Below are 23,163 nucleotides of genomic sequence, written 5' to 3'. Positions count from 1 at the left end.
ACTTTAAAAGTTTAAAGGCCTAAATGTAACAATAATAGTTAATATATATAGCATCATAAGCTCAGCAGAAGAAAATCTGACATCACCTATGATGTCATATCAGTGTCCTTGACCGGGGTCCTTACTCCTTGACCACTGAACAGCGTGATATCATGTTGATAACAGATCTATAGAATCAAAATCTTCATCATATCCTCGGATCATATCACAGATTCTCAACAATCTGTGATCATATGGACCATATTGATGTGAAAGTAGTTATCTATCATATCCTGTGTCGTTTTATGGATAAAAATGACTCAAAATGTTATTGATGAAATGGTTGCTATCATAAACATCAGTTTTGTCTTTTCAACGGAAAAATCCGATGCAAAATAAAGTTTTTAGGGCCTAGCTATAATATGGGCATAATTTATGCGTATAGTATTGAATAATGTACCTCATTTGACATGCACTTGTAGATAAATAAATTGTCTTACTTTATTAATTTAATAACTTCTTTATTATAAATAAAATGACACATAACTATTTGATTCATAAAATTACATTCAACAAAATGATTGAAGAGAAAACACACAAGGCACTAGGCAGACTGTTATAGAATGGAGTATGTAAGATGCCATGTCCATAGCTTCGCAGGAGTTTCCGACTAGCAATCAACATGATCAGCACATTCAGAAAAACACAGTTTAAGAGTGAAGATTGTAGTGAGTAACCAGTCCTTTATAAATGTGCTGGCCACTATCTATTATAATATAGTAGGCTTAAACTATACATTGCGAATTAATTAAGTTATTTTAAAATAAAATGTACATGTAAGTTAACGCAAACCGGCAGTGTATATATCGAAAGCAGTGAAATCGGACATTCCTAAGCGAAGATATTGAGTTCGTAAGTTCTGGTATTACAAAATTGGAAATTGAGATATCGTGGGTAAAAAGCTGAAAAGACAAAAAAACCAACGACAACAACAACAACAACAACAACAAAACAAACAGACCAGAACAATTTGGAGTACATGTAATGAATTAAAAGAGTTGACATGAGATTAGGAATTAATGTTTTCTGCTGTTTCAGTGTGCATGTTCTCATCGTTGATGGTTTGGTGGACTGTCATGTAGATGTAAGCGTTGATCCTAAAAATGCCTTTCACATTGACCAAAACTAATTACAAGACCTCTTCTACATTGAGGCTGGCTTTCCCTTTTAAAGGGAATTTTTATTACATAATAGCTAGGATTGAATACCAGACTCATCTCAAGTGGAGATCACTTCAAATCATTCCCAAGTTGCATGTTTTAGGAACAGAGGACACTCCTTGACCATATGTGACTTTGGAGATGATTTGAAGTGACCTCCACTTAAGATGAGTCTGGTATTTATTCCAAGCTAATTATGTGAAATGAGACACATGTAGCAGCCGACAAGTGCATCGTTTTGATATGGATGTACACATACTGACATTATCTATCCTCTTACTTTTCTTTCATAAAGAGAACATACAATGAAAAGTACATTTAAAAAAACGAAGCCAAGTTCCTTTTCCTCCCATTTCAGTCAATTTTCTACTGCCTAGTCCCTAGATAATTAGATACTGCAGACAGCTTACGAGTGTCCTCGGATTTTTCTTTCAAATTTGCCCCAATCATGAAAGTGATTGTGGCATTTAATTACTCTATTCCTTACATTCATGCTTTTTTAAATTGCATTTTTACGAAGATAAGTCTGTTCTGTTCTGTTACTGTTATTTTAGCAGAAGAGGTAATTTGTAAAATGGATTCTAGATGTTTCAATTGAACAATGTGTGTCATTTGTTTTTTTTCTTTACATCTTTAAGTAAAAAGATATTAAATTGGAAGCTTGGAAAACAGTTACTATCATAATTTATTAAAATACAAATTTGGAAAATGAAATGTATCATAATTATGGTGTAATCAAGTGCATCCTTTTCAAAATGAAATTTCACCTAGCAGGAGTGTGTAAATTGTAAAATTATATTTTTGGTGTTAAATTTGTATCCAGGGGCTCTTAGGGATGCTTTTGTAAGGGTTTTGTATCGCTAAACAACCTTTTATAAGAGAATAACACAAACATAAATTATTAACATAATATGCTTTGCAAAAAAGCTTGAAAATAAAGATTGAAAAAAAAACCCACTCTAGCTTGAAAATGTTGCACTTTTAAAAAAGAGAAGTAGAACAAACATGAGATTGTGTTTCTATATTTACATTAATGTGTAAATTGTAAATGGAACAACATTGTTTACACAAATCTGGCAATTTCTTTCAGAAAATACATCTGTACAGACCTTGAGTAAGTTTCCTGTATGTCATTTAGTGTGCTCAATCGTATATTTTTATCTATTTATTGTATCCCAAAAGAAACCATTCAATAGCGTAGGATTGATGCAAAAAACAACACCCACACTTGTTTTGCTGCTTTTTTTAAAATGAATTGATCTAAAGGCACTCGGCTATTACAGAAATCCATACACCTCCTATGGAAGACATATGACTTTAAGTACAAGTGTAGACTTCAAATGGAATCCCCAATTCAGGTAACCCGATTTGAAATTCACACTCCCTGCATGGAAGATTTAGGTTGTGTCTTCCATAGGGGGTGTATAGATTTCAACTGGAATAGCCCATTGGCAAGTGTATTGAATTAGTCTACTCCCAAGTAAAAATGCACTATCTACCAATAAATTACATAGCAGTTACTGCTGTCCAACGTGGGAGGCAGGTGTGTCGAATCAGGCCATTCAAGTATTTTTAGGGACACACCATTCGATATTATCGGGGGGTATACATGGAGTTAGGGTCAGGTAGAAACATTTTTATCGGTCATAAAAAGCATGTGTTTACGCCCAAACGACCTAAGCTAATCATAGATACATCCTTTTTTGGTGATAAAATTTTCAGCCCAGCACCTTACCCGGGGGTAGGACCGGCCATCAAAGATGACCATAGAGGGGGGTTGGTGAGGCCTGAATGAGTTTTATTTCACTCTTGTGAAATTATTTTAAGAGCTGACTTTTTGCTTGTTAGTTAGGTGTAAATAGTCATTTCCTTTTACTTTTAGCAGAAAATTCAGTGACAATCGCATTTTTGAAGAAATTTTTAGCTGAAAATCAATTTTGCCAGAATTTTCCAAATTTGCATGATGCCCTCGCATTATGACGTCATAGCGACATTATGTGGGGAATATTTGTACTTAATTTGGCATCACTGGATAGAGGATACCCATAGCTATACATTAGTACCAAATATAATGGTACCGTATATGACGTTTATAATTGAAAATTAAGGGGGGTTCGCAACAACCCACCTCTTCGTAGTTCGTGTTACAAAATATGGCTTGGTAATTCTAGGGTTAACAAAGGAGATGCCGTGTTTTTGACCAAGGAAGCAGAATTTGCCTACAAATAAGTTTGATCTATTTTCATCCCAGGGAAATAATAACACTTTAGCCTGCCTTACTTCCGTCTGTTATGTATGTGACTTATGCGTGATCTGCGATAATCAAAACTGCTAATACATGTATTTGTGCAATAATTTTGCAGGCTTTGTTAGGTGGATGTGAGATGGCTATGATTAAACACACGAGCATGGACCAGACAAATCAATTTTAATATAAAAGGGTCAATTTCCAGATAAATCCTGAAAATCAGATCTATGTGATGTAAGTCATGCAACAAAAGCTGGCTCAGCTACAAGTAACATCTACCCTTTCCACCAACACTTACAAATTTATTTTTATTTTATTTGGCATTGAATAATTGTGAATTCAGCTATATATACATGTAGGCATTCAAGAATAATTTCTTGTTTACTGTAATGGATAAAATATATGAGGGTTTTAGGTTGCCCAATAGATTAGGTGATCAGTTATGTCCCCTCTCGGTTAAACATTACGTGAACACCAAGATTAGAGTTTGTAATAATAAAAAGAGTGCATGTGGAATAAGGCTGGCATTTTCGGGCGGGCTAGCGAGTACCCGCCCGAGATTACATTACCCGGGTAGGAAATGCCCTCCCCGGGTACCCGAAATTAAAAAAATTAAAAAAATTTTTACATTGAATTTGAATGCATTTTGAAATCATTAATAGAGTATGACATGAATACATAGTATCAATTTTCATATTAAAAATACAAAATATCTTGAAATTTTTTTTTTTTTTTTTAGGTCAACCATGAATGATCCTAGCATTTAGGTCTAGGTCCAGGGACACTACAAAACCGAAAAAAAATAAAATAAAAAAAAAATATATATATATATATTTTTTTTTTTATTCGGTACTCGTTACCCGCTGAAAAAATGCGGCGGGTACCGGTACAAAATTACCGAAAAATGCCAGGCCTAATGTGGAACCAAATGTTGTAACCCAAAGCATTTCACTATGAGCTAATATACTGTATTTCTTCGAATAGTTGCCACCGGCCCAGGTGTTGCATTTTCCAAAAAGGGGGGGGGGGCATTTATTAGAGGTCACTTTTAGAATGATAATTCCCGTTAAAATCATTAGGTAAGCTTAAAACTCTGGACTGGAGAACTATATGATAAATTATTAAAACTTGGGAGATTTATTTTAAAATCAATGCCACGGTTAAATTGAAAAGAATTGATATTCATCATCATGTCAATTGATGTGATCAAATCAATTATTTCCTCTGGAATTCTCTAAAGGAAGTTATTCAAATGATACAAGATTTCAGTACTTCCATAAGAGGAAATATAATCAGAGTCATGATGTTCAATTAATTCAATTCTTGTCATTTTTAGTCATTCTTTTTTAAATGCATATAAACCATTTATATACACTAGCGGGATACCCGCGCTTCGCGCGGGTCCCCGCTAGATGAGTAAATGGGAGCGTTCACTATAACAGGAAAAATTACTGAACAGGTAGAATCATTGAACAGGTACATTTTTATTTATCTAAATCTGTCTCTTCTAACATTTTCTTTTTTAGTTTCCTCTGCTTAGCTTGTGATTTTCCGTTTCCATGTTATTTATTTATTTAACCCAGTTCCCATTATTTTCTAAATCTGTTCTTTCTTACATTTCCTTTTAGCATCTTTTTTTTTTTTTATTTGCTGTTTGTGATTTCCCGCTTCCATGTTTTTTTATTTAATTCTGTTCTCATTATTTTAGCTTCTTTTTTTCTTACATTTTTTTATTAGTTTTTTTCCTTCTTTGTTTCTTTCTCGTTTTATTTAGTTACTTTAACCTGTTGTTCTAATTACTCGTACCTTTTTGTCCTCATTTTAATTTAATTTTTCTTTATAGTACCGCTTCATCCTGTGACCTGTCCATGTACCTTTTTATCCTTTATTATTTTTCCTTCTTTCCGTATTATCATGTCCACTGGTCTCTGGCTCGCAGAATCGTGGTGGCTTGCGCCGCTTAGCAAGATTGGCGTAATGTGCATTACGCAGACGCGACGCCTTGACGCGCTGCCGGCCAGCTGCAGTGACGCTGAGGCTGGTAACCGATTTTCATAACAAAAACCCGTTTTTACCCATATTTTCACTGTTTTGCAGCCAATTCTTGACCGCTTTCAACTAAATTTTCGGATTACCGCCTCGGTTTATTCCTCGATCTCCGTATGGATTTGGCGACATTTGGATCGAAACTGACGGAGCCTTTATACACATAGATAGATAGATAGATAGATAGTTACAACATTCCCCTATTTATAGTAAGATTGCACAGTCAAGTCCAGTTCAGTTCCAAGTTTTATTTATCAAAAAACATGATCAATACTTTTACAGAGACACATTGGCAGGTTAGCTCAATTCAGTCACACTAAAAATGATTCATAAAGAATTGCTCTTCTCCAAATTATACAAAATGAACAAACATGACATTCTTGTAGGCAAAGAACTTATTTCTTAGTTAAGGGAACAGATCCTGTTTGCAAAGGTTAGATCGACATGTAGGCTAGCATGTGTATTGCACCTGTATAGCAATCGCTTCATCCTGAAATTGTGTGCTCTTTTAAAATTCTTAAACATATGTATGGTCAGGCTTACATAAATATTTGTCCCTATCAACTTCATGATGAAAATGGGGCCCTCCTAGATAAGGCCTTACAAAAATGTTCAAATCCAGTTATTTCCAAGGGCTGTTTCCCATAACCCTCCTGTTGCACCCCACCCCCATGATATAGCACCCGTCTCCATATGATAGACAACTACCAATTTCTAGCTAAGACCTCTAGCCAACTAACAGGAAAGAGGAATGAGAATGATCCCTTTCATGTACTGTATTCTTGATGAGCTTATACGATGACGTCAATTTCTATGAAAGCACAACACACTGAACTACATTAAATATTCAATAGGAAATTATACTCAAGCTTAAAGAATCTCTTCCTCACTGCAAACATTGTAAACAAATGATTTGTTGTATTTGAAAACTGCAGAGCTGCTGTTCTGCAGAATTATAGATGCTTTTAGTAGCTGTACATCAGTTATTTTGACAAAAATCTTTTATTTTTGTTAAGTACTTTTTTGTTTTTGCTTATGTTTGAAATTCAAGTATGTCTTCATGGGGGAGGGGTACGTGGATTTCAAGTGGAATAGCCCATTTGAGATTATAGTGTGGGACTATTATTTTGAGGCTAGAAAAGGAAATCTTGTATTGAGATGAGCTCAATAAAAAAAATATGGAAGATTGTTAATTATTATTTTAAAAAAATTAAAAAGCTGATCAAAATTTCTCGAAAAAGGAGATTTAATAATGCATATTGCAAGTAGAGCATGACCTAGAGGTCTTTGCACCAAACTATTAGACAAATGATGCTGAAACACAGGAGGAATGAGATGAGATTCGAAGGCTTGATATAATGGTGTCTTTTCTGCCCTATGTGCATGATTTTGCTTGGTAGAGGGGTTGGATATGTACATTACATCATGTAAAAATCAGAATTTTGACCAAATTTTGAGGGTAGTGTGGCGTCCTCAGCAAATGTTACAATATGGCTTTAAGGGAGATACAAATTGTAATAAATTGTGAAAAAAGAAGTGAGACATGGTTGAGTTGTTTGAAAAGACCAGAGTAATTTCAAGTACCCATCTAGTGACGTATATCGTCTAGAATACTCACCACATGTGGGCTCATCGTCAGTGTTGATTTGCCTAGTCTTTTCCAATGGGCATAGAAGTAACCGCAGTGCTATTGTATAACCAGGGGTAACCCGTTTGTAATATCAGACCAAGAAATAAAAAGGTCTGTGTGAGGTAGAGGCTCATGTTATTGTGAATGGAGTTTGGGTATCTGATGGAAAATAGGTACCTAGCTAGGTTTGTACAATCATGGAGGTATATAAATAAATGGAGAATGATCTAGCCAAGCATCTTTTGTACTACGTTGGTTATGACCAATTATTGTTGAATAGGCAATTTCAGGGATATTGATTATGCTAAGCTGATTACATTGTTAAGTCTGTTTCACTGGTCATTTATTTCAATGGGGTGCTAAATGCAGTTACTTATAATGTTTATTGGAAAGTGTTCATGTTTCAGAAAATTTAATATCAAAATGTCATTTTCGCCAAAAAATTGCATTGAAATCAGTCTTTTTTTATAAAATAAACACCCTATCTGTAGGCCTATATCTGTGGTCATATTGTGACCCCCTACATTTTGGTCATGATTTTTGAAAAATTAAATTAGGCTATGACCCCCCTATTTTTCTTTCCAAAAAGTTACACCCCCCCCCCCCCCCCGTATAGGCCTATTTGGAACCCCCCTCCAAAGAAAATGATGGCCCCTAATAATATTAATAATCATTTAGGCCTAAATACTGATAATTATTTATTATAAAATGAGAAGTTTAATGATGATGAAAAGATTTTAGCTGAATTCAAGTACTTCCGTAAATTTTACTCGCTCTTAACTCCATTGGCCCAAATTCTCCCAACATCACTTTTTCACAATCGGAAGGTAAAAACGTTTTGCTTTCATTTGCACTATATTTGAACTCCCTCAGACCCCCTTAAAAGCTTAATATATGAACATGAAAACTAAGTATATTTGTCAAGTTACGGCACAACTAGTGTGGAAAACAGTTTCATAACTTGAGAACAGAACATCCAAATTTCATCGGGTTTTCGCACAATCATACATTGAAACTATAAGCTATCAAAACTGGCGACTTTGAACAGCTAATTGACTAGCTGACGCCATTATACAGTCTCTTTTACAAGCCTTCCGCACGGGTCAATGTAGGGTCAATTCCTATGAGGAAATTTTGGGAGTGACGATCAATGAACCATGGTAGAGTCTCATAACCATCGTGGAGATCAATAGCTTGGCTGAAGTGGCTAGTCATTCAAGTTTGGTGACTCATTGAATAGAGGTAATCGGATAATCTCCACTTAAGAGATTAGAATTCTGGCGATCATTCTCCATTTATTTATATACCTCCATGGTACAATTATTGAGCACTGAAATATTTCATGGCATCATTTTTTTTTTCATTTAGAAAGATGCCTTATTAAATAAAAAAAATGGCTGTATGAGTGGATATTTTCACATGCAGATATTTTCAGAACAAAACATATTTTCAAACACAGAAGACTTTGGTGTGTGTTGATATTTTCTCAAAATTCATGCCTTAACAAATGTAACCATATGACAAAATTTCATATTCGTTTGTGGTTAAATTCGACATAACCTCAATTTGCGAAAATAAACCCTGTGCAAAAGTTAGCACTTTACACAGTATACAATTCCTGTTTAAAAGACATTGAGGGGAAAATGTTACCGGCGATTACAAAATTTGTGTAGTACCATCATGCTACTCACTGTGTAGTTGTGAAAATGTTCATTCACAAGCAGGTTTCTTGCCCTATTTGACTGAGTATAATGCTTAATTACTGCATCTGTCCGTGAAAATAAACTTTAATTTGTTTTGTTGTTCCTTGCAAACATGAATAGTAGTCGTCGCCCTTTACTTTAAAACACTTCTCTCTTTCTAACCAAATTGAAAGCATCAAAATTTGTTTATTTCAAAGATCAAAGAAGAGCCTACAACGTTCATGAGTGTATCTAGATATGCCAGGCCAGGCACTGCCTGTTGCTCAAAGATGTATGCCCAGCTGCCTTGCATTTTACTCATCATCTTATATGCTTAGCGAGTTCTACCCAAATGCCCAAGAGCTAATGGACATAAGTCTTTGTGTCTCTGAATCCTGGGCTTCCTAGCTACAATCAATCATATGGCAGATAATATTGCGAAGTGTTTTTGCATTTGAGCCATCAAATTATTTTTCTTATACATGTGCTATTTAATTTGGATGCAAGTACTACATTTTGCTGAGAGTCCTATCATATTGGAATCGGTAGTGTCTGTTACATTATGTCTATTTTAAGGGAGTACTACACCCTTGCCCAAATTTGTGCCTATTTTTGCATTTTTCTCAAAAATTATAGCGCATTGGTGACAAGTAAGATATGTATATTATAGGGGCAAGGAATACAACTACTGTACTGGAAATTTTATTTCAGCACAGACGACAGTTGTGGAGTTACATTCAAAAATGAGGGAAACCCAATATTTGATCAATAAATCAATAACTACTTGCCCTGAGTTGCTGAAATTTCAGTGCAGTAGTTGTAGTCCTTGCCCCTATAATATACATATCTTACTTGTCCCCAGTGCGCTGTAATTTTTGAGAAAAATGCAAAAATAGGCACAAAATTGGCCATGGGTGTAGTACCCCCTTAAAGGGATTATTTCGTGGGTTTACCTCCTCTTTTAGGGTATGGTTCAATAGATATCTGCGAAAAAAGCTTATAAATGTCAAAAATTTCAGTTTTCAGACTTTGAATTTGCGAGTTAGCGTAATTCCACATATTGCAGTGCCCCATAGGCCACTGTGTTGTGATATCTGTCAGTCAGTAGACAGAAAATACAAGTCAGACAATGTCTTTGTCAAACGGCCAGGTGGTATAAAAATCTTAATTTTTTTGGAGTAACACATTACAATGTTGAAAACATGTCTCATGTATGTAATTACTTGACAAATTATGTGTTTTATTCTTTCTTGTCATTGCACAGGTGAGGAGTACAGATGCAGATGATCCAAACCGTGAGAGAGTTGTACAGCTATTAGATGATTTCAAAGTCTCTGGAGCCAATGGCACACGTATCCTTTTCGTAACTAAAACAATATGCCGGAATACAAGGTTTCTGTTGGGGGCTTTGGAAAACTTTGTTGCGCCCTCCCGCCCTCCCCATATCTGACACACGTATCCCTGTTCCTGTAATTGTACCTCCTATCCAAGATTTATCCCACAAAATGAGTTATGCGACATTTTATGCAGTTTTACCTTAAAGTGATTGTCAAACACACCCCAGGAAGGTCTGTGTAATGATTGAAACATCACACCTATTGAAAAAATCAAGGGTTGAGAGCCAGAAAGCCTCAACTCACAGTCACCTGCTCCCACAAAATGAGCATAAAGTCATGAGGGCACTATAGACGATACAGTCCGTTAATCACAACAAAATTCAATAGAAGCAAGGAGCCAACTTTATGCTCATTTTGTGAAAGCTGGTCATAGTGAGTTATGGCTTTCTGGTTCTGAACCCTCAAAATTATGGTTTGCTGGGCGGTTCTGGCCTCACTAGTTTCTGTTGCTTCTTCCCCTTAGATGTGAACAGCCACCATCCCTAAAAATGCTAGCCTCCAACAAATTATTAACTCCCCATTGAAAATTTAGACACGCCCCCTTCAAAAGCTATGCCCCCATCGGGATCGCCAGACCCCATCAAAACTGCCATAAAACCAAGAAAATCATGTAGTTGTAGTACCCACTTACATGATGGTGGTGGTCACTTTACGAGGTTCCTGTATGTGTGGTCATCATACCTTTATCCTGGCATCAAATATCATGCTCTGTTACCATCACCGCTCATTGAGTAAACATGACACAACAACAAAATGCAGTGCAGTCACACAGGGATTTTATGCACTTTATAATTAAGATTCAAACATGCTACAGAATGAATGACCAGATGACATGATCAAGTTATGCTGATGACTGAGTAGTCACAAGGCTTCTAATATAAGTTGTAATATGATATGATACATTGCCCCTCATCATATTGCAGAGGTATGTATACTAAGTCACCAAAAGTGTTTGAAAAACAGTGGTTTTTATTAATGTTGCACGCTCTTGAATTCTAAGGACGCGATTGCGTCAGCACTCCTACTGTGCACTTAAACACAAAATCAGGAGCGTTATTTATATCTTAGTTTTCTGCTATTTACAAATTTTCTTATCTGTAAAACATTAAAAAAGTCCTTTTTTGAGTGCTTCAAAAATGTTCAATATTATTTCACTCTGAGCCAAGAACAGATATACATGATCCTCCAGGGCTCATAAAGTGATGTATGCAAATGTAATTGACGTGTTAGGTGTGGTTTTAACCATGGATCTCACACTGCCATGTAAAATAACAGGTTGCAAAAAAACCTGCATATATTAATTATGACGTCATGCGTAATTTACTTCTTTAATTTGTTTCGAGTAGAGCTGGATATATAGTTTCACATGGGAGACAAACTATTGTGTGTATTCAAAGTGTATTCACTGACAATCTTCAAAAATGACACATATAACTACTTTCCATCCCCTCATTAAAGAACAGTTACGAGTCAAATGTTTATTCTCTTTTAAAAACAGTGGTGGTTTTTCATGTATGCTCATTGCTCAAGTGAAAAATGTTGGAGATCTGCAGAGATAGGCATGCATGATAAGGTGCCGAATTTGATGTACTACGAGGTTCAAAACAACGCCTACTCAGTGATCCAGGAGAGAGGAGCTTGATTTGAGCTCCCTGCCAAAGCTAGGCGAGCGATTAATCCAGCTCCATGATTTTATAGAAATGATGTTCTGGGTTTAGGGGTAGTTCCAGTAACTGTAACTCAGTAATCTTTATTTAACATTATGACATTATCTGATTACTGAGTTACAGATCGGTCTATTTGTATCCTTTTCGCAAAGAAGCTTATTCAGGCCAATACCACATGATTACAGGTTGCCGAAAACTTAAAATTCTTCTTTCTCTAAATCACATAAATAACTTACGCAAATGTAGTCCAATATGTGAACTTCAGACACTCCGGCGAACTATCCGCATATGGATGTCTTCTTATTTTCACTTACAATACTGTAATTTGATGGGTTTTTTGGACTTTCCACATTTCGTTTCACACTGTTTACATGGTGTGAATTTTGTGACGTCACTTCTGACCAGGGTTGCCAAAACTTTTTAGCCCAAGTTGCGGGTATAGCCGTGAAATGGCGCCCAATAGCCAAAAAATCGCCTTAAATTTTAAAGTGGAAATAGGGGAGACTCTATTATCCCTTTTATTTTGAAATTTTTATATAATTTTTACAGTCAAGGTTTAATTCAACCTTTATCCAGAACACTTGTTACTGTCACCCACCGCTTGGAGGTAGATATAGGACTTTGGGAGCATTTATTACATAAATATACTATTGTAAAACTACGTCCATGCTGTTCTGACACAGCCCAAGGTGTAAGTTTGTAAACATGCCACACGTGTTGACAAATTTGACCTTTAACCTCACTTCCTGTCGACAACTTCTACTTAGAATATAACGAGACCAAAAAGTGCTCCTGAAATAATTGCTTTTACAACGAAATGAAGAATGCAGTGAAGTGTCAACAACAGCATATGAAAGCTTGTAGTTTAGAGGTAAATATAAGACATGATTTAGGTGTATATTTTTTATATATCATATTTTATATGGGCCGATGAAGAAGCCAAATTTATTTTGCGAAAAGGACCAAAATTTACCGCAGCATGTCTTCGGGCCAGTAAATGTCAGTATGTTGAAGGATAGGACCGAAGACATGCAGGCAGGTCTAGGTTTAGGGGGTATCAGCATTGGATGCAAGACATTTTTCATGTGTAGCATTATCACCTTGCACTACTTGATTTTTGTTATATTTGCACACTTCACTGTATAAGTAAGTCTAAATTGCTACATGCACATTTCCAAAATTGTGTAGCAAAGTGATCAAAAATTGAGTAGCATTTTGCTCTGTGATACCGGCTACATCCAACGCTGGGGTTAGTATTTTGTAAAATGGGCAAAAACAGCTGCTAGAAATGTTCCAAGGGTAAGGGCCTGATTTTGGTCTTGAACACACTATCGCTAGTACGCTGCTATACTTTTGTATTTTGATGTTAGCATTAATTAGTGAGGCCTAAACTGCAGTACAAAACATCCCTGGTTTATTTTCTTTCAACGTATCTGAAGGAAAAATCAAATCCAACATAATCTTGTATATGTTCCAAGGTGATGATGAGGTGATAAATAATTCCATAATTATCACAACAAAGACACGATGCCTGCGGGGGAAAAAACTGCTCATCATCTTAGATTCATGTATTCAAGATTTGGAGATGATGAAGGTACTTTGCACTATCCATTAAAGCTGCAGCTAAGAGATAGCTTGCACTTGACAGTGTTGCTAAAAGTCTTCAGTCTAAGGCACCACCCCCACCTCAAGTTTGCTCAATGCTGTAAACAAGTCTCAAGCAGCCCATTTCTTATGAGTCAAGAAACACAGAAACACACACCCTTGTTTAAGCATTGTGTCAACCAGGGACACTTATTGGGTAACTGCCTAACCGAGGACTTTTGGTTGATTTTTCAGCTGAAAAAATCTTCTGCTTAACCCCATAGAGGTCCACGGTTTTAAAAAGGCTAATGTTGACATATATAGAATGCTGATGTCCCTGGTTGTCATGAAATCCATGTTTTGTTTGAAAAAGACATAAAAATGTTTCCACCAGGCAGGAAAACAAACAAATACCCACACAATATAAATATTTTGGTCAGGTTGAATGAATCCAGGAGAAAAACCTCCAAATTTGGCTGTTATTGAAAACTGCATGTACTTATAATATATGGTCATAAAATGTCTGATGTTACACATAATCCCAAACCGCAAAGCCTCAAAACATACAAACCTTTGTAGCAGCCTAAGTACCCCAGTTTGCGCTTGCGGTTCAGTTGCAGCGTGATTTACTGAGCTGCAGCTGACCAATTAGGACAGGACACTGCTGCAAACCACAATAGCCAATACTTGAAAATTCACCCAAATATTACGTCTTTTAATAGAAATGCTCAAAAGTCACAGTAAATATCTTCACAAATCACCCAATTGGGCTAACAGACGACAACTTGGCAACACTTGAGGTAGCTTGTACTTGTGCATCTGAACTGAGTAAGCTTACACACATCACAAAATAACTGCAGCGCGAGGGAGAGAGAATTCTAAATCTTGTCAAGAGGGATTAGGGGACGTCTCTATTGTGCGGCTAGCTATAGAGGATTTGTTTCTGAGCGGATTTGTACGACAAGCATTATTATTTCATTGATCTTGACATTGTGCATCTTGGAGAGTGTTTTGTGTCCCAACTTATGTTAACAGAGACTAGTTTAAATGCATGTTTTTATAGTCCATTGTTTTCCATACTAAAGACTGCACATTATAAGTGAATAATTTGGTGCTCTGTTATTATTCTATACTGCGCCAAGAAAGTATCCTTACACTTGGAAAAATAATACAATTTCCAAACTGAACAATATTGGGGTAAATTTGTTTTTTAATAGATGCACTATCTAATCCTGCACATTATGACACCACATTGAATCCAATGTGACTTCAAGAAGCAAAGTTACAAGCATTTAATTAGACAAAGGTCCCGTTTTAAAAGTGACAAAATGGCCTTTTCAAAACTCCACAGACTAGACATCTGGTTTGAGAGTGGTGAATGGCTAATTTATGCATTTGGCTTTAATTTAAAACAAAAGGAAGAAAAGAAAACTGAAACAAAAGAATTGACAAATAAAATGAGTTATGAAAAGTACAGAGAAGTAAAAACTGAAATAAAAACTGCTTTAAATAACGCTTCATTGAAGAAACTAAGTTGTCTCGTTGTTGCGCTTTTTGGAATCTTTTTGCGCCTTGTAGTTTGTCACTTAAAACTGGACCTTCGTCTATTCAATTGCTTATAACTTTACTTCTTGAGGTCACATTGGATTCAATGTTGTGTCATAATGTGCAGGATTAGATAGTGCATCTATTAAAAAAACAAATTTACCCCAATAATGATCAGTTTTGAAATTGTGATTATTTTTCCAAGTGTAAGGATACTTTATTGGCATGCTATAGATGTGTATTGCAAATATATTTTGCTGCAGACCCTGGTAAAGTTTATTCAAAATTACCATCTCAAGAAAAGTATTCCAAATTATAGGAGAAATGACAAATTTTCTATGATATATTTTCTGTTTAAATATATGCAAATGCACATTTTCTGCTCTTTAGCGTATGTTGTTGATTTGAATCACATTCAGAGTCCTTACCATACTTTACATTTTATACATGTTGGCAATTCATCCAAATCTGGAAGGTGGCGATACGCATTTCATATTTTATTCATATTTTGCAGTACATGAGACAACAGTCTAGCGAAGTGTGCTTGATTTGTGGCTAATGAAGTGTACTGTTTTTTCCAAAGCAACAGTATTTCAAATCCAGCTTAGTAGCCAAAAATAAGTTGCCTAGTGATTGATAAGAACTTACCAATTTATTCACTTTTCAAGATTGTGATAAAATCACACTCTTTCTGAACGAACACAAGATCTGTAAATACACTTCGTATTAGTTCTATTAGCCACATCAATAGGAAAAATCACCTTTAAAAGGGTAGCATTAGTGATGATTTTCATGTAATACTTTATCTCTCCTATTTGTTTCTAATCAATAAGAAACAGTTATCCTTGTACAGTCCAATGTATGTAGTGTTGTAACAAATTAAAATTAATCTTTTCTTCAGGTGAATGGTTGAGAAAGACTTAAGCATCATAAAAAATTATATTATTAAGTTCTTGGAAGAATTGATCACTTTTGATATATTTTGATCATGGAGTAAACTTTCCATTAATGTTCTTTTTTTCTGACACAGACATGTGATCAGAGAAAATGTATTTTGCATTAAGGTTACTGCCTCTTTTGAGGTTTTGAGCAAAAAAATGGGATGATTTTGCCACATTAACTATCAAATTTGGCCCAGAAATAATCATCAGAAAAATAAAAGTTATACCTCATCTTAAAGGTAAAGGTTTATATATTATTATTTTTACATTGCTATTTTAATTTTCAGACTCTGATTGGGACTGGGAGTGAATGAACTGGGTCATTGATTATAGCACTCGCTATTTTTTTTTTTGACCAGTCATTTCATCAATTTTCCTCATTCCGATTTCTAAACCAAATTGTAGTCATCTATAAAACATCCCATAATAACATTCTTGCTATTCAGTTTTCATATCTCTACTTCAGAAATAAAATTACAAGTTGTAGAAAACCTAAATTTAAAACTGAAATTTGTATTTTTCAAAAATTTCTTAATGAGTCTAGCTTTCATAGCTTGTTTAATTATTTTCAAAAAATTAACTTTGCAAGATATTGTGCATATCTTCGCTACATGTGCATACTCGAATTTGGGGATTACGATCAGCCAATTTGAAATATCAATTTTTTAGACGGTATGGTCAACACTTTTAAGCTTTTACACGATTCAGAGATACGGTCAATCGCGTAACATTTCTTTCAATTCTATGTTACTTATTTGACAAAGTGTCAAACTAAATTAGCCCTCATAAGCCACGACAAGGCCCGGTTGCTTGTGTACTTTGCTACTCACAATCAAATGACTGCAACTGGTTAAATTCCTGATTTTCCTGGCAAGAAGACACAGAGAAATTTATATTTCACGCCCGACCATGTGTTTACGTTTCATGAGGTCATGGGTCAATCTGGCAAATCGAGATGTACACACTTGCAGAAGACTGCCGCGGTTGTATATCCCGTTTGGAACATGATTGACCTACGATGTTATGAATGTTAGAAGCTGTGGTCAGAACAGGGCCAGTGTTTGATATTTCTAGTCAGAACAAACCAAGGGCAAAATTAACAATTTTAGAACAAGAATGGATATCGTCAGCCTACTACGATAATTGCCTTACTTTTTTTTTGTAATTTTGAGAACAAAAGTACAAAATAGGCCGATGGTTTAACGATGCATTTGTAAATCATATGATTCACCAATCTTTGCTCAAGAACAAAATAATGATTAGGCCTGGGGCGCTATCATTTTCTTCGGAAGGGGTCCCAAATATACAGAAGGGTTCAAAATTTTAAGGATAAAAAAAAAATGGGGGGTCATAACATTTTCGATGACCAAAATGTAGGAGTCACAAGATGACAGATAGTGTGGTTATTTCATTCAAAAAGACTGATTTGAATGATTTCAATACAATTTTAGCCTGTTTATGGGGTAGGCCTAAGGGCTGTGCAATTTACCCGGGGTAAAACTTCCAAATGACTCGCCAAAAATCGCTCCCCCCCCCCCTCCATCGTCGGCCCGCCAAAAATTCTTTGCCCCCTCAGCGCTCCGAGCAGGAAAATTTTCCGTACTGTTTTCCCAACCCATTTTAGAGTGTTTTATTAAAAGGCGCCCCATGAATGCGTGCAAAAATCGCTTGGGGAATTGCTTGCCCCCCCTTCGCTCGCCAAATATTTATTGCCCCCCGCCGCTAATTTTACCCTCCCCAGGGTCATAATTATTGCACAGCCCCTAAGGTGTAGGCCAATCAGCGGAGGGGGTCATAATTTTTTTGTTGCCGAAAAAAGGGGTGTCGTAATTTCATTGCCGCCGACTTTTTTTAAATTTCGGACCACCCTCCTTCCAAAAGCAGTAAAACCTTTGTGTTGGATCTAATACAAAATTTGTATTTTATGAACTGACATATTGTCATGGGAAGTTATTTTGTGTTTTTGTTATTTTGTATTTTAATCAGAAGGCCTGTTGGACTATTTTGAAGTTTAGATTTTCGGATCCCTTTGTAGGCGTGAGATACTGGTGGGATGGAGGATAAATCCCACTAATATTTTGCCAGGGTAGATCACCCTCCCAATGTTGACGCCTGTATGTGGGTTTCTGCCAGGGGTTTCTGACCAAATTAACCTCAATGGCCATTTTAGCTAGCCCCCAAAGTGCAAATTTTTGCACGCTTAACGCGAATTTATTCCACTTTTGCATCTAATAGGCCTATGTCACAAGTTATCTTTTAGTATTTTTTTGCTTATAATGCTGTCGCCAAAAGGTGCTGGATTCACCGTATAGGCCTATAGGCCTACTTCAAAAAAACCCTTCCAACCCCCATCCCCCCAAATGTCAAAAAGAAACCTACACCACTGCGCGCTATCCCTTTGCCGTCTCATGCTGCCCTTCTTTTTTGCCACCCCAAAAGCCCCTTTACCCGTAGGCCTACGCGTATAACGGGTATGGTCGTTAGGCGTATAATTCCCTGTATGCATTTGGCAGTATGGGATTAACCCCCCCCTCCCCCTTGCCAGAGGCAATAGACATGTCCATTGTCATTGAATAATGATCAATAGACCTTCAACAATATTTGGTTGATCATTTATAATAATCATTTTTGTGAGCCCCGGGTTTCAGTAAATCTAATATAGGCCCATATCTTCCATATAAAATATGTTTTCACAGCACTTCAATTGCATGCCCGGGCTGTAGTGCAAAACAAAACACTACTGCAAGTTACGGGCGCGGGCCCTGCTGGGCGCACGGTTTCAAGCACAGCGATATCCCGATTCCCGTTCGTACATCCCGTTTTGATATTATATGCCCAATTTGACGAGTTTGCCGGACTGACGTTCTAATCGGAAACGCTTCAACTTGAGAGTTAGTCTCCTTCACAATCGGTTTATGCTGTGGTTTACGTCGTTTCTAAACACACGTCGTTCGTCCTTACAATATGCAGTCTGGACTCGAAACTAAGAGAGTAATTGGTGCATACCATGGAGCTTTTAATAAATGGACCTCACGCAATACAATCCGAGTTTGTTTTCATTAGCAACGGGAGACAAAATAGGGGAAATTACACATTGGCACTTTTTTCAGGATTCATGTTATTTTATATGAAGGGTATGTATGTCTTCTTGTCAAAAATGAAATAAAAAATTTTCTCTATGTCAAGGTCATGACCCAAGAGCATGTACCCTTAAAGCCAAAACAGGCATGCAAATTGTGTAAAAACACAGTTGATATTTTACGCTGATTTTAGCCAAATGAAGCATTTTACTTTTTTTAAAAAGAATATAAAAAATGATTTCAGTAGTCCAACTGATTTGAAACATCACAGCATGTATGGCTGTATTAATGACAAATGTTTTCACCACTAAATTAGATTGAGAATAGATCTGTTTTCATTCATCTTGTTGTGAGATTGTCTTGTCATCGGTATTGACATCCACAAGACTCTAGTCTAATCATAATGTAGATAAATTACTTATGTTGTATTACATGTTGTAAACATCTTCAAAAGATATGTTAAAATGCAACTTTAAAATAATAAAAATGATAGTCTGTAACTATAAATTTATGCAATCAATCATTCATTCTTTCATTCATTCATATTAATTCATTCAGTCAGTCAGTCAGTCAGTCAGTCAGTCCAAAATTCCAAAGCATGATAAGTCAGAACTACAATATTGTTTAGACTCTCATCCCCTCTAAATTTGAATTCAGTCAAATTAGAATGACCCAAAGCACTTTTAATTTGAAGGAATTATCTGACCAAGGGACAGTCACTTCTGTTTAATTCCAATATAAATCTTGCCCAGTTTGTGAAGAAGTAAGCAATTTCAGAGTTGAATTCCAAGGTAGTTTGCTTGTTGCCGTTCAGCCACTATAATGAATTACCTTCAAATAGCAATGGATATCAGAAGCTAGGAAAATTTGTTTATAAACAGAATGGCTGAATAAGCACTGAATGCTTGCAAGATGTTAATTATTACAGTTTCGGTTTTTATTTGAAAATTCATTTGAATTTTTAAAGCTATTCTGAGAGAAAGTCTCTTAATGTCATCACTCCTGTCAGATTTACTGCAAAATAAATTTGAGATTTGAATTCATCATCAAAATGTATTTAATTCAGGTCGGTTTCAAAAATGAGTTTGGCAGTGGTGTCGGGTATGAGTTGTCTTGGTGATGAATAGGTCATTGATATCCATTCTCTCTGTTGGCAAGCTATTTAGGTAGGAGGGAATTGAAAAGAAGAAATTGCCATTAGAAATGTTTGATGTAGGAACCCAAGATATAAAAAATCAAAGCAACAACAAGGTTTTGATTAAACGATTTAAAAACCGAGTCACCTAACACAATTGAACACACAATAATAATTTGTAATATAAAAAGACTTTCATTTGCATCCAAACATTCATCAATAGGAGATTATTTGAATAAAATTGTGAGTGATTGATCGGCCATGACCTGTTGGCCAGCAGCATTAAGTGCAGTAAGGATAGCACTCATTAGAGGTGGCTGGGTAATGATAATTGAGTAGTCGGTCACGATTTATTGAACACATCGAGGGATCTCAACTATACAGGTCTCTTAAATGAACACAATTCAAGTCATGAAGTAGTTAGTTATAATATGAGGAGTTGTGGTACTTGTACGGTATAATTGTGAGAAACTTCTGAGAATTTGTATGAAAAGATTAGAAACTATTTTATTCTTATGTATGTTGCAACACCAACATGGCTTCTTCATTCAGCGTTGTGTTTACAATCCTCTAACCATCCAGTCAAGTAACAGCAGATCAGCAGAAATGGTGGGCAGGTATCCGGCATCCATGAAGAGTGCAAGTTTTGTGTCTTGATCTCTCTGGCTTCATTGATAAAAAAAAAAGAAGATCTTCCCTTCAGATAACCGGCAGATTGTGAACACAATGCTGACTGAAGGCATCATGATGGTGTGGCAAACTTCCATTGCTGCTCAATAAACACTGTGAAAAGGCAACCTTTTTGAAAGCAAATATCCAAATTGCGAGAGTCCAATAATCGGGCTACTCGCTGCTAGATCATTCCGATTGACTACTCCCTATTTTGGGCTATACAGTTATGTAAGGTGGTTTAATACTATATTATAATTATGTATTGTTACAAGCACAATTTAGAAACAACCAGCGTTGCTGATTTTGCCTCTGGAAATGTATCTTGCTTAGCGGTTTACAGAAAATAAGAGGTCTTTTTGAAAAATACAAGAAAAAGCGAGGTCTTAATGAGCACTATGTGATGCAGATACCATAACCTATGCCTGAATCATGGGACTCTTTTTCTCATTGAACACATGTGCACTTAATGTTGTTCAACTGGAAAGTGCTAATCAAGGCACTCTCCTAATTGGCAAAATGTTACCACTGAGCTTGTTAACGAAACAGCCAGTCGTTATAAATTGGCCTTGACTTGATAATCAATATATGTTATCTGATCAATATTAAGCTCCGCCAACAATAGAGTTCCTAGTGAATCAAGGTCTTCAGCAGCAAATCCAGGGCTTTGTGAAAGAAGGTCCCATCTGTAATAGCTGCCAGGTGTCATGTGGGCAATATTGAATGCAGAAATTGTCAAGTGTCAATAGGGCAGCTATTACAGATAGTTCCTCTTGCAATAATTCCTCAATGTGATGTATATATGGGAGATTCTGGTGATGCCTTCAAGGGAAAGATACTGCGAGTACTTTGTGGATGGGCAAGATAGGAATCTTGTGTGGCTTTCAGTCAGAGATGCTAATTTAGAGTCTAGATGAGATTGATTAAAATTTCTTGAAATATAACACATATTACATGAGCTTAGTCATGCAATTAGACTACATAAAATAAATTATTTATTTTTTTAAATTTAAAATGAAACCGTAGCTTATTTAAAAATATTTTGTACCTGTATCTGGACACACTGCAGACCAGTCCAGTTGACCGCAGTAGCCTCTGACACACTCCAGAGCCAGAGGTAGTTTGCTTCCTAAAGTGATAGGGCCTGACTTTATCCTGATTTCCACCTGCAGTCCTGCACATTTGGGCATTGGGGAACAAACTTTAAAAACGCATATTCATATGTAGCGGTAAACGTAAATAAAAAGCGAAATTAAACTTCTACGCTAAATATCTACTCCCTTGCAGACAAGGGAGACGACCTATCAATCAGTGGTAATTTCTGCCATTGTTACCAGATCGATAATTTTGGGGTTTACACTGCAAAATTAATTTGGTACACTCACCGATGAGTGTACCAAAGTTGAGTAGTGTAGAACTTTAATCTTGCTTTCTATTTGTATTTTGACTGAAATTTTGAATTTGTTAGGGTCAATTAAGCTTCTTCCAGAAAAAAAATAGGCCTCATGTTATAAATAGAGTATGTGTTTTTAGCAACATATTCAAAGATGTTGTGTTAAAGAACTGTGCCTTGACTTATGAGTTTGTTTGAGATCTTAAAATTGCTAAGCAGGGACAACTATGCAGCCAGGCTGGGCAGTTTCTTTGAATTGCACTGCACCTCAAATGAGATGTTCAGGGGTGACGTACTATACCGGTAATACAAGAGAAAAATCAAGTCCTACTTATGTGACTGTGTTTGCCAAGCTTGTTGAGTGCAACCCATGGGGGCTCTTTGGTTTCACCTCAAACAGAATATGATACACCGGGCACAGTATTTCTACAGGCCTCTGCAAATAACGCAAATGACACGTAATCCAAATGTTATGACCACTGCAAAATCATGAAAAAAAAGAACTAATATTTGACCAGTTCTTCAGGATAGACACTAGTTAAGCTGTCATTGATTTTTATTGCATAGATGGTGTTATGCAGGAAAGGTTAATGGGTAATGGGCTATTCTGGTTGAAATGCATACACCCCCTGTAGAAGACATGACCTTAAACTCTCACACAGGGAGTGTAGACTTCAAATGAAGTCACCCATTCAGGTAACTCCATTTGTTTTTACTCCAGGTCTCTCACAGGGGGTGTATGGATTTCAACTGGAACAGCCCAATGTCAACATGATGAGAAAATGGGTTAAGAGTACTCGGTGATGTGAATCATTTGATCTGTATCATCCTATGGGGCAAGACACTGAGTGCTGTCTGACAATAAGCCATAATAATCTCATCCCAGTGACATAGTTCAGTAGCCTGCATTTAACAATCCGTTCTCAAAATTTGACCTCAGCTGTGGA

The 23,163-nt window shown here is 36.2% G+C and overlaps 1 protein-coding gene across 4 annotated transcripts in view; it reads left to right on the top strand.

Annotated features, from left to right (window-relative positions):
• Positions 1 to 23,163, top strand: part of LOC140148143 (SRSF protein kinase 3-like) — a 137,672-nt gene that overhangs the window by 54,063 nt on the left and 60,446 nt on the right. For all 4 annotated transcript variants that reach the window (XM_072170000.1, XM_072170001.1, XM_072170002.1 and 1 more), the window contains one exon: positions 10,070 to 10,157. In XM_072170000.1, coding sequence (XP_072026101.1) covers positions 10,070 to 10,157 — 88 coding nt within the window. The remainder of the gene's footprint in view (positions 1 to 10,069; positions 10,158 to 23,163) is intronic.

The sequence above is a fragment of the Amphiura filiformis genome, chromosome 3, assembly GCF_039555335.1.
Source record: "Amphiura filiformis chromosome 3, Afil_fr2py, whole genome shotgun sequence".
Lineage (NCBI taxonomy): Eukaryota > Metazoa > Echinodermata > Ophiuroidea > Amphilepidida > Amphiuridae > Amphiura > Amphiura filiformis.
Note: the sequence above shows the minus strand (reverse complement) of the source record. Positions and strands in the feature narration are given on the sequence as shown.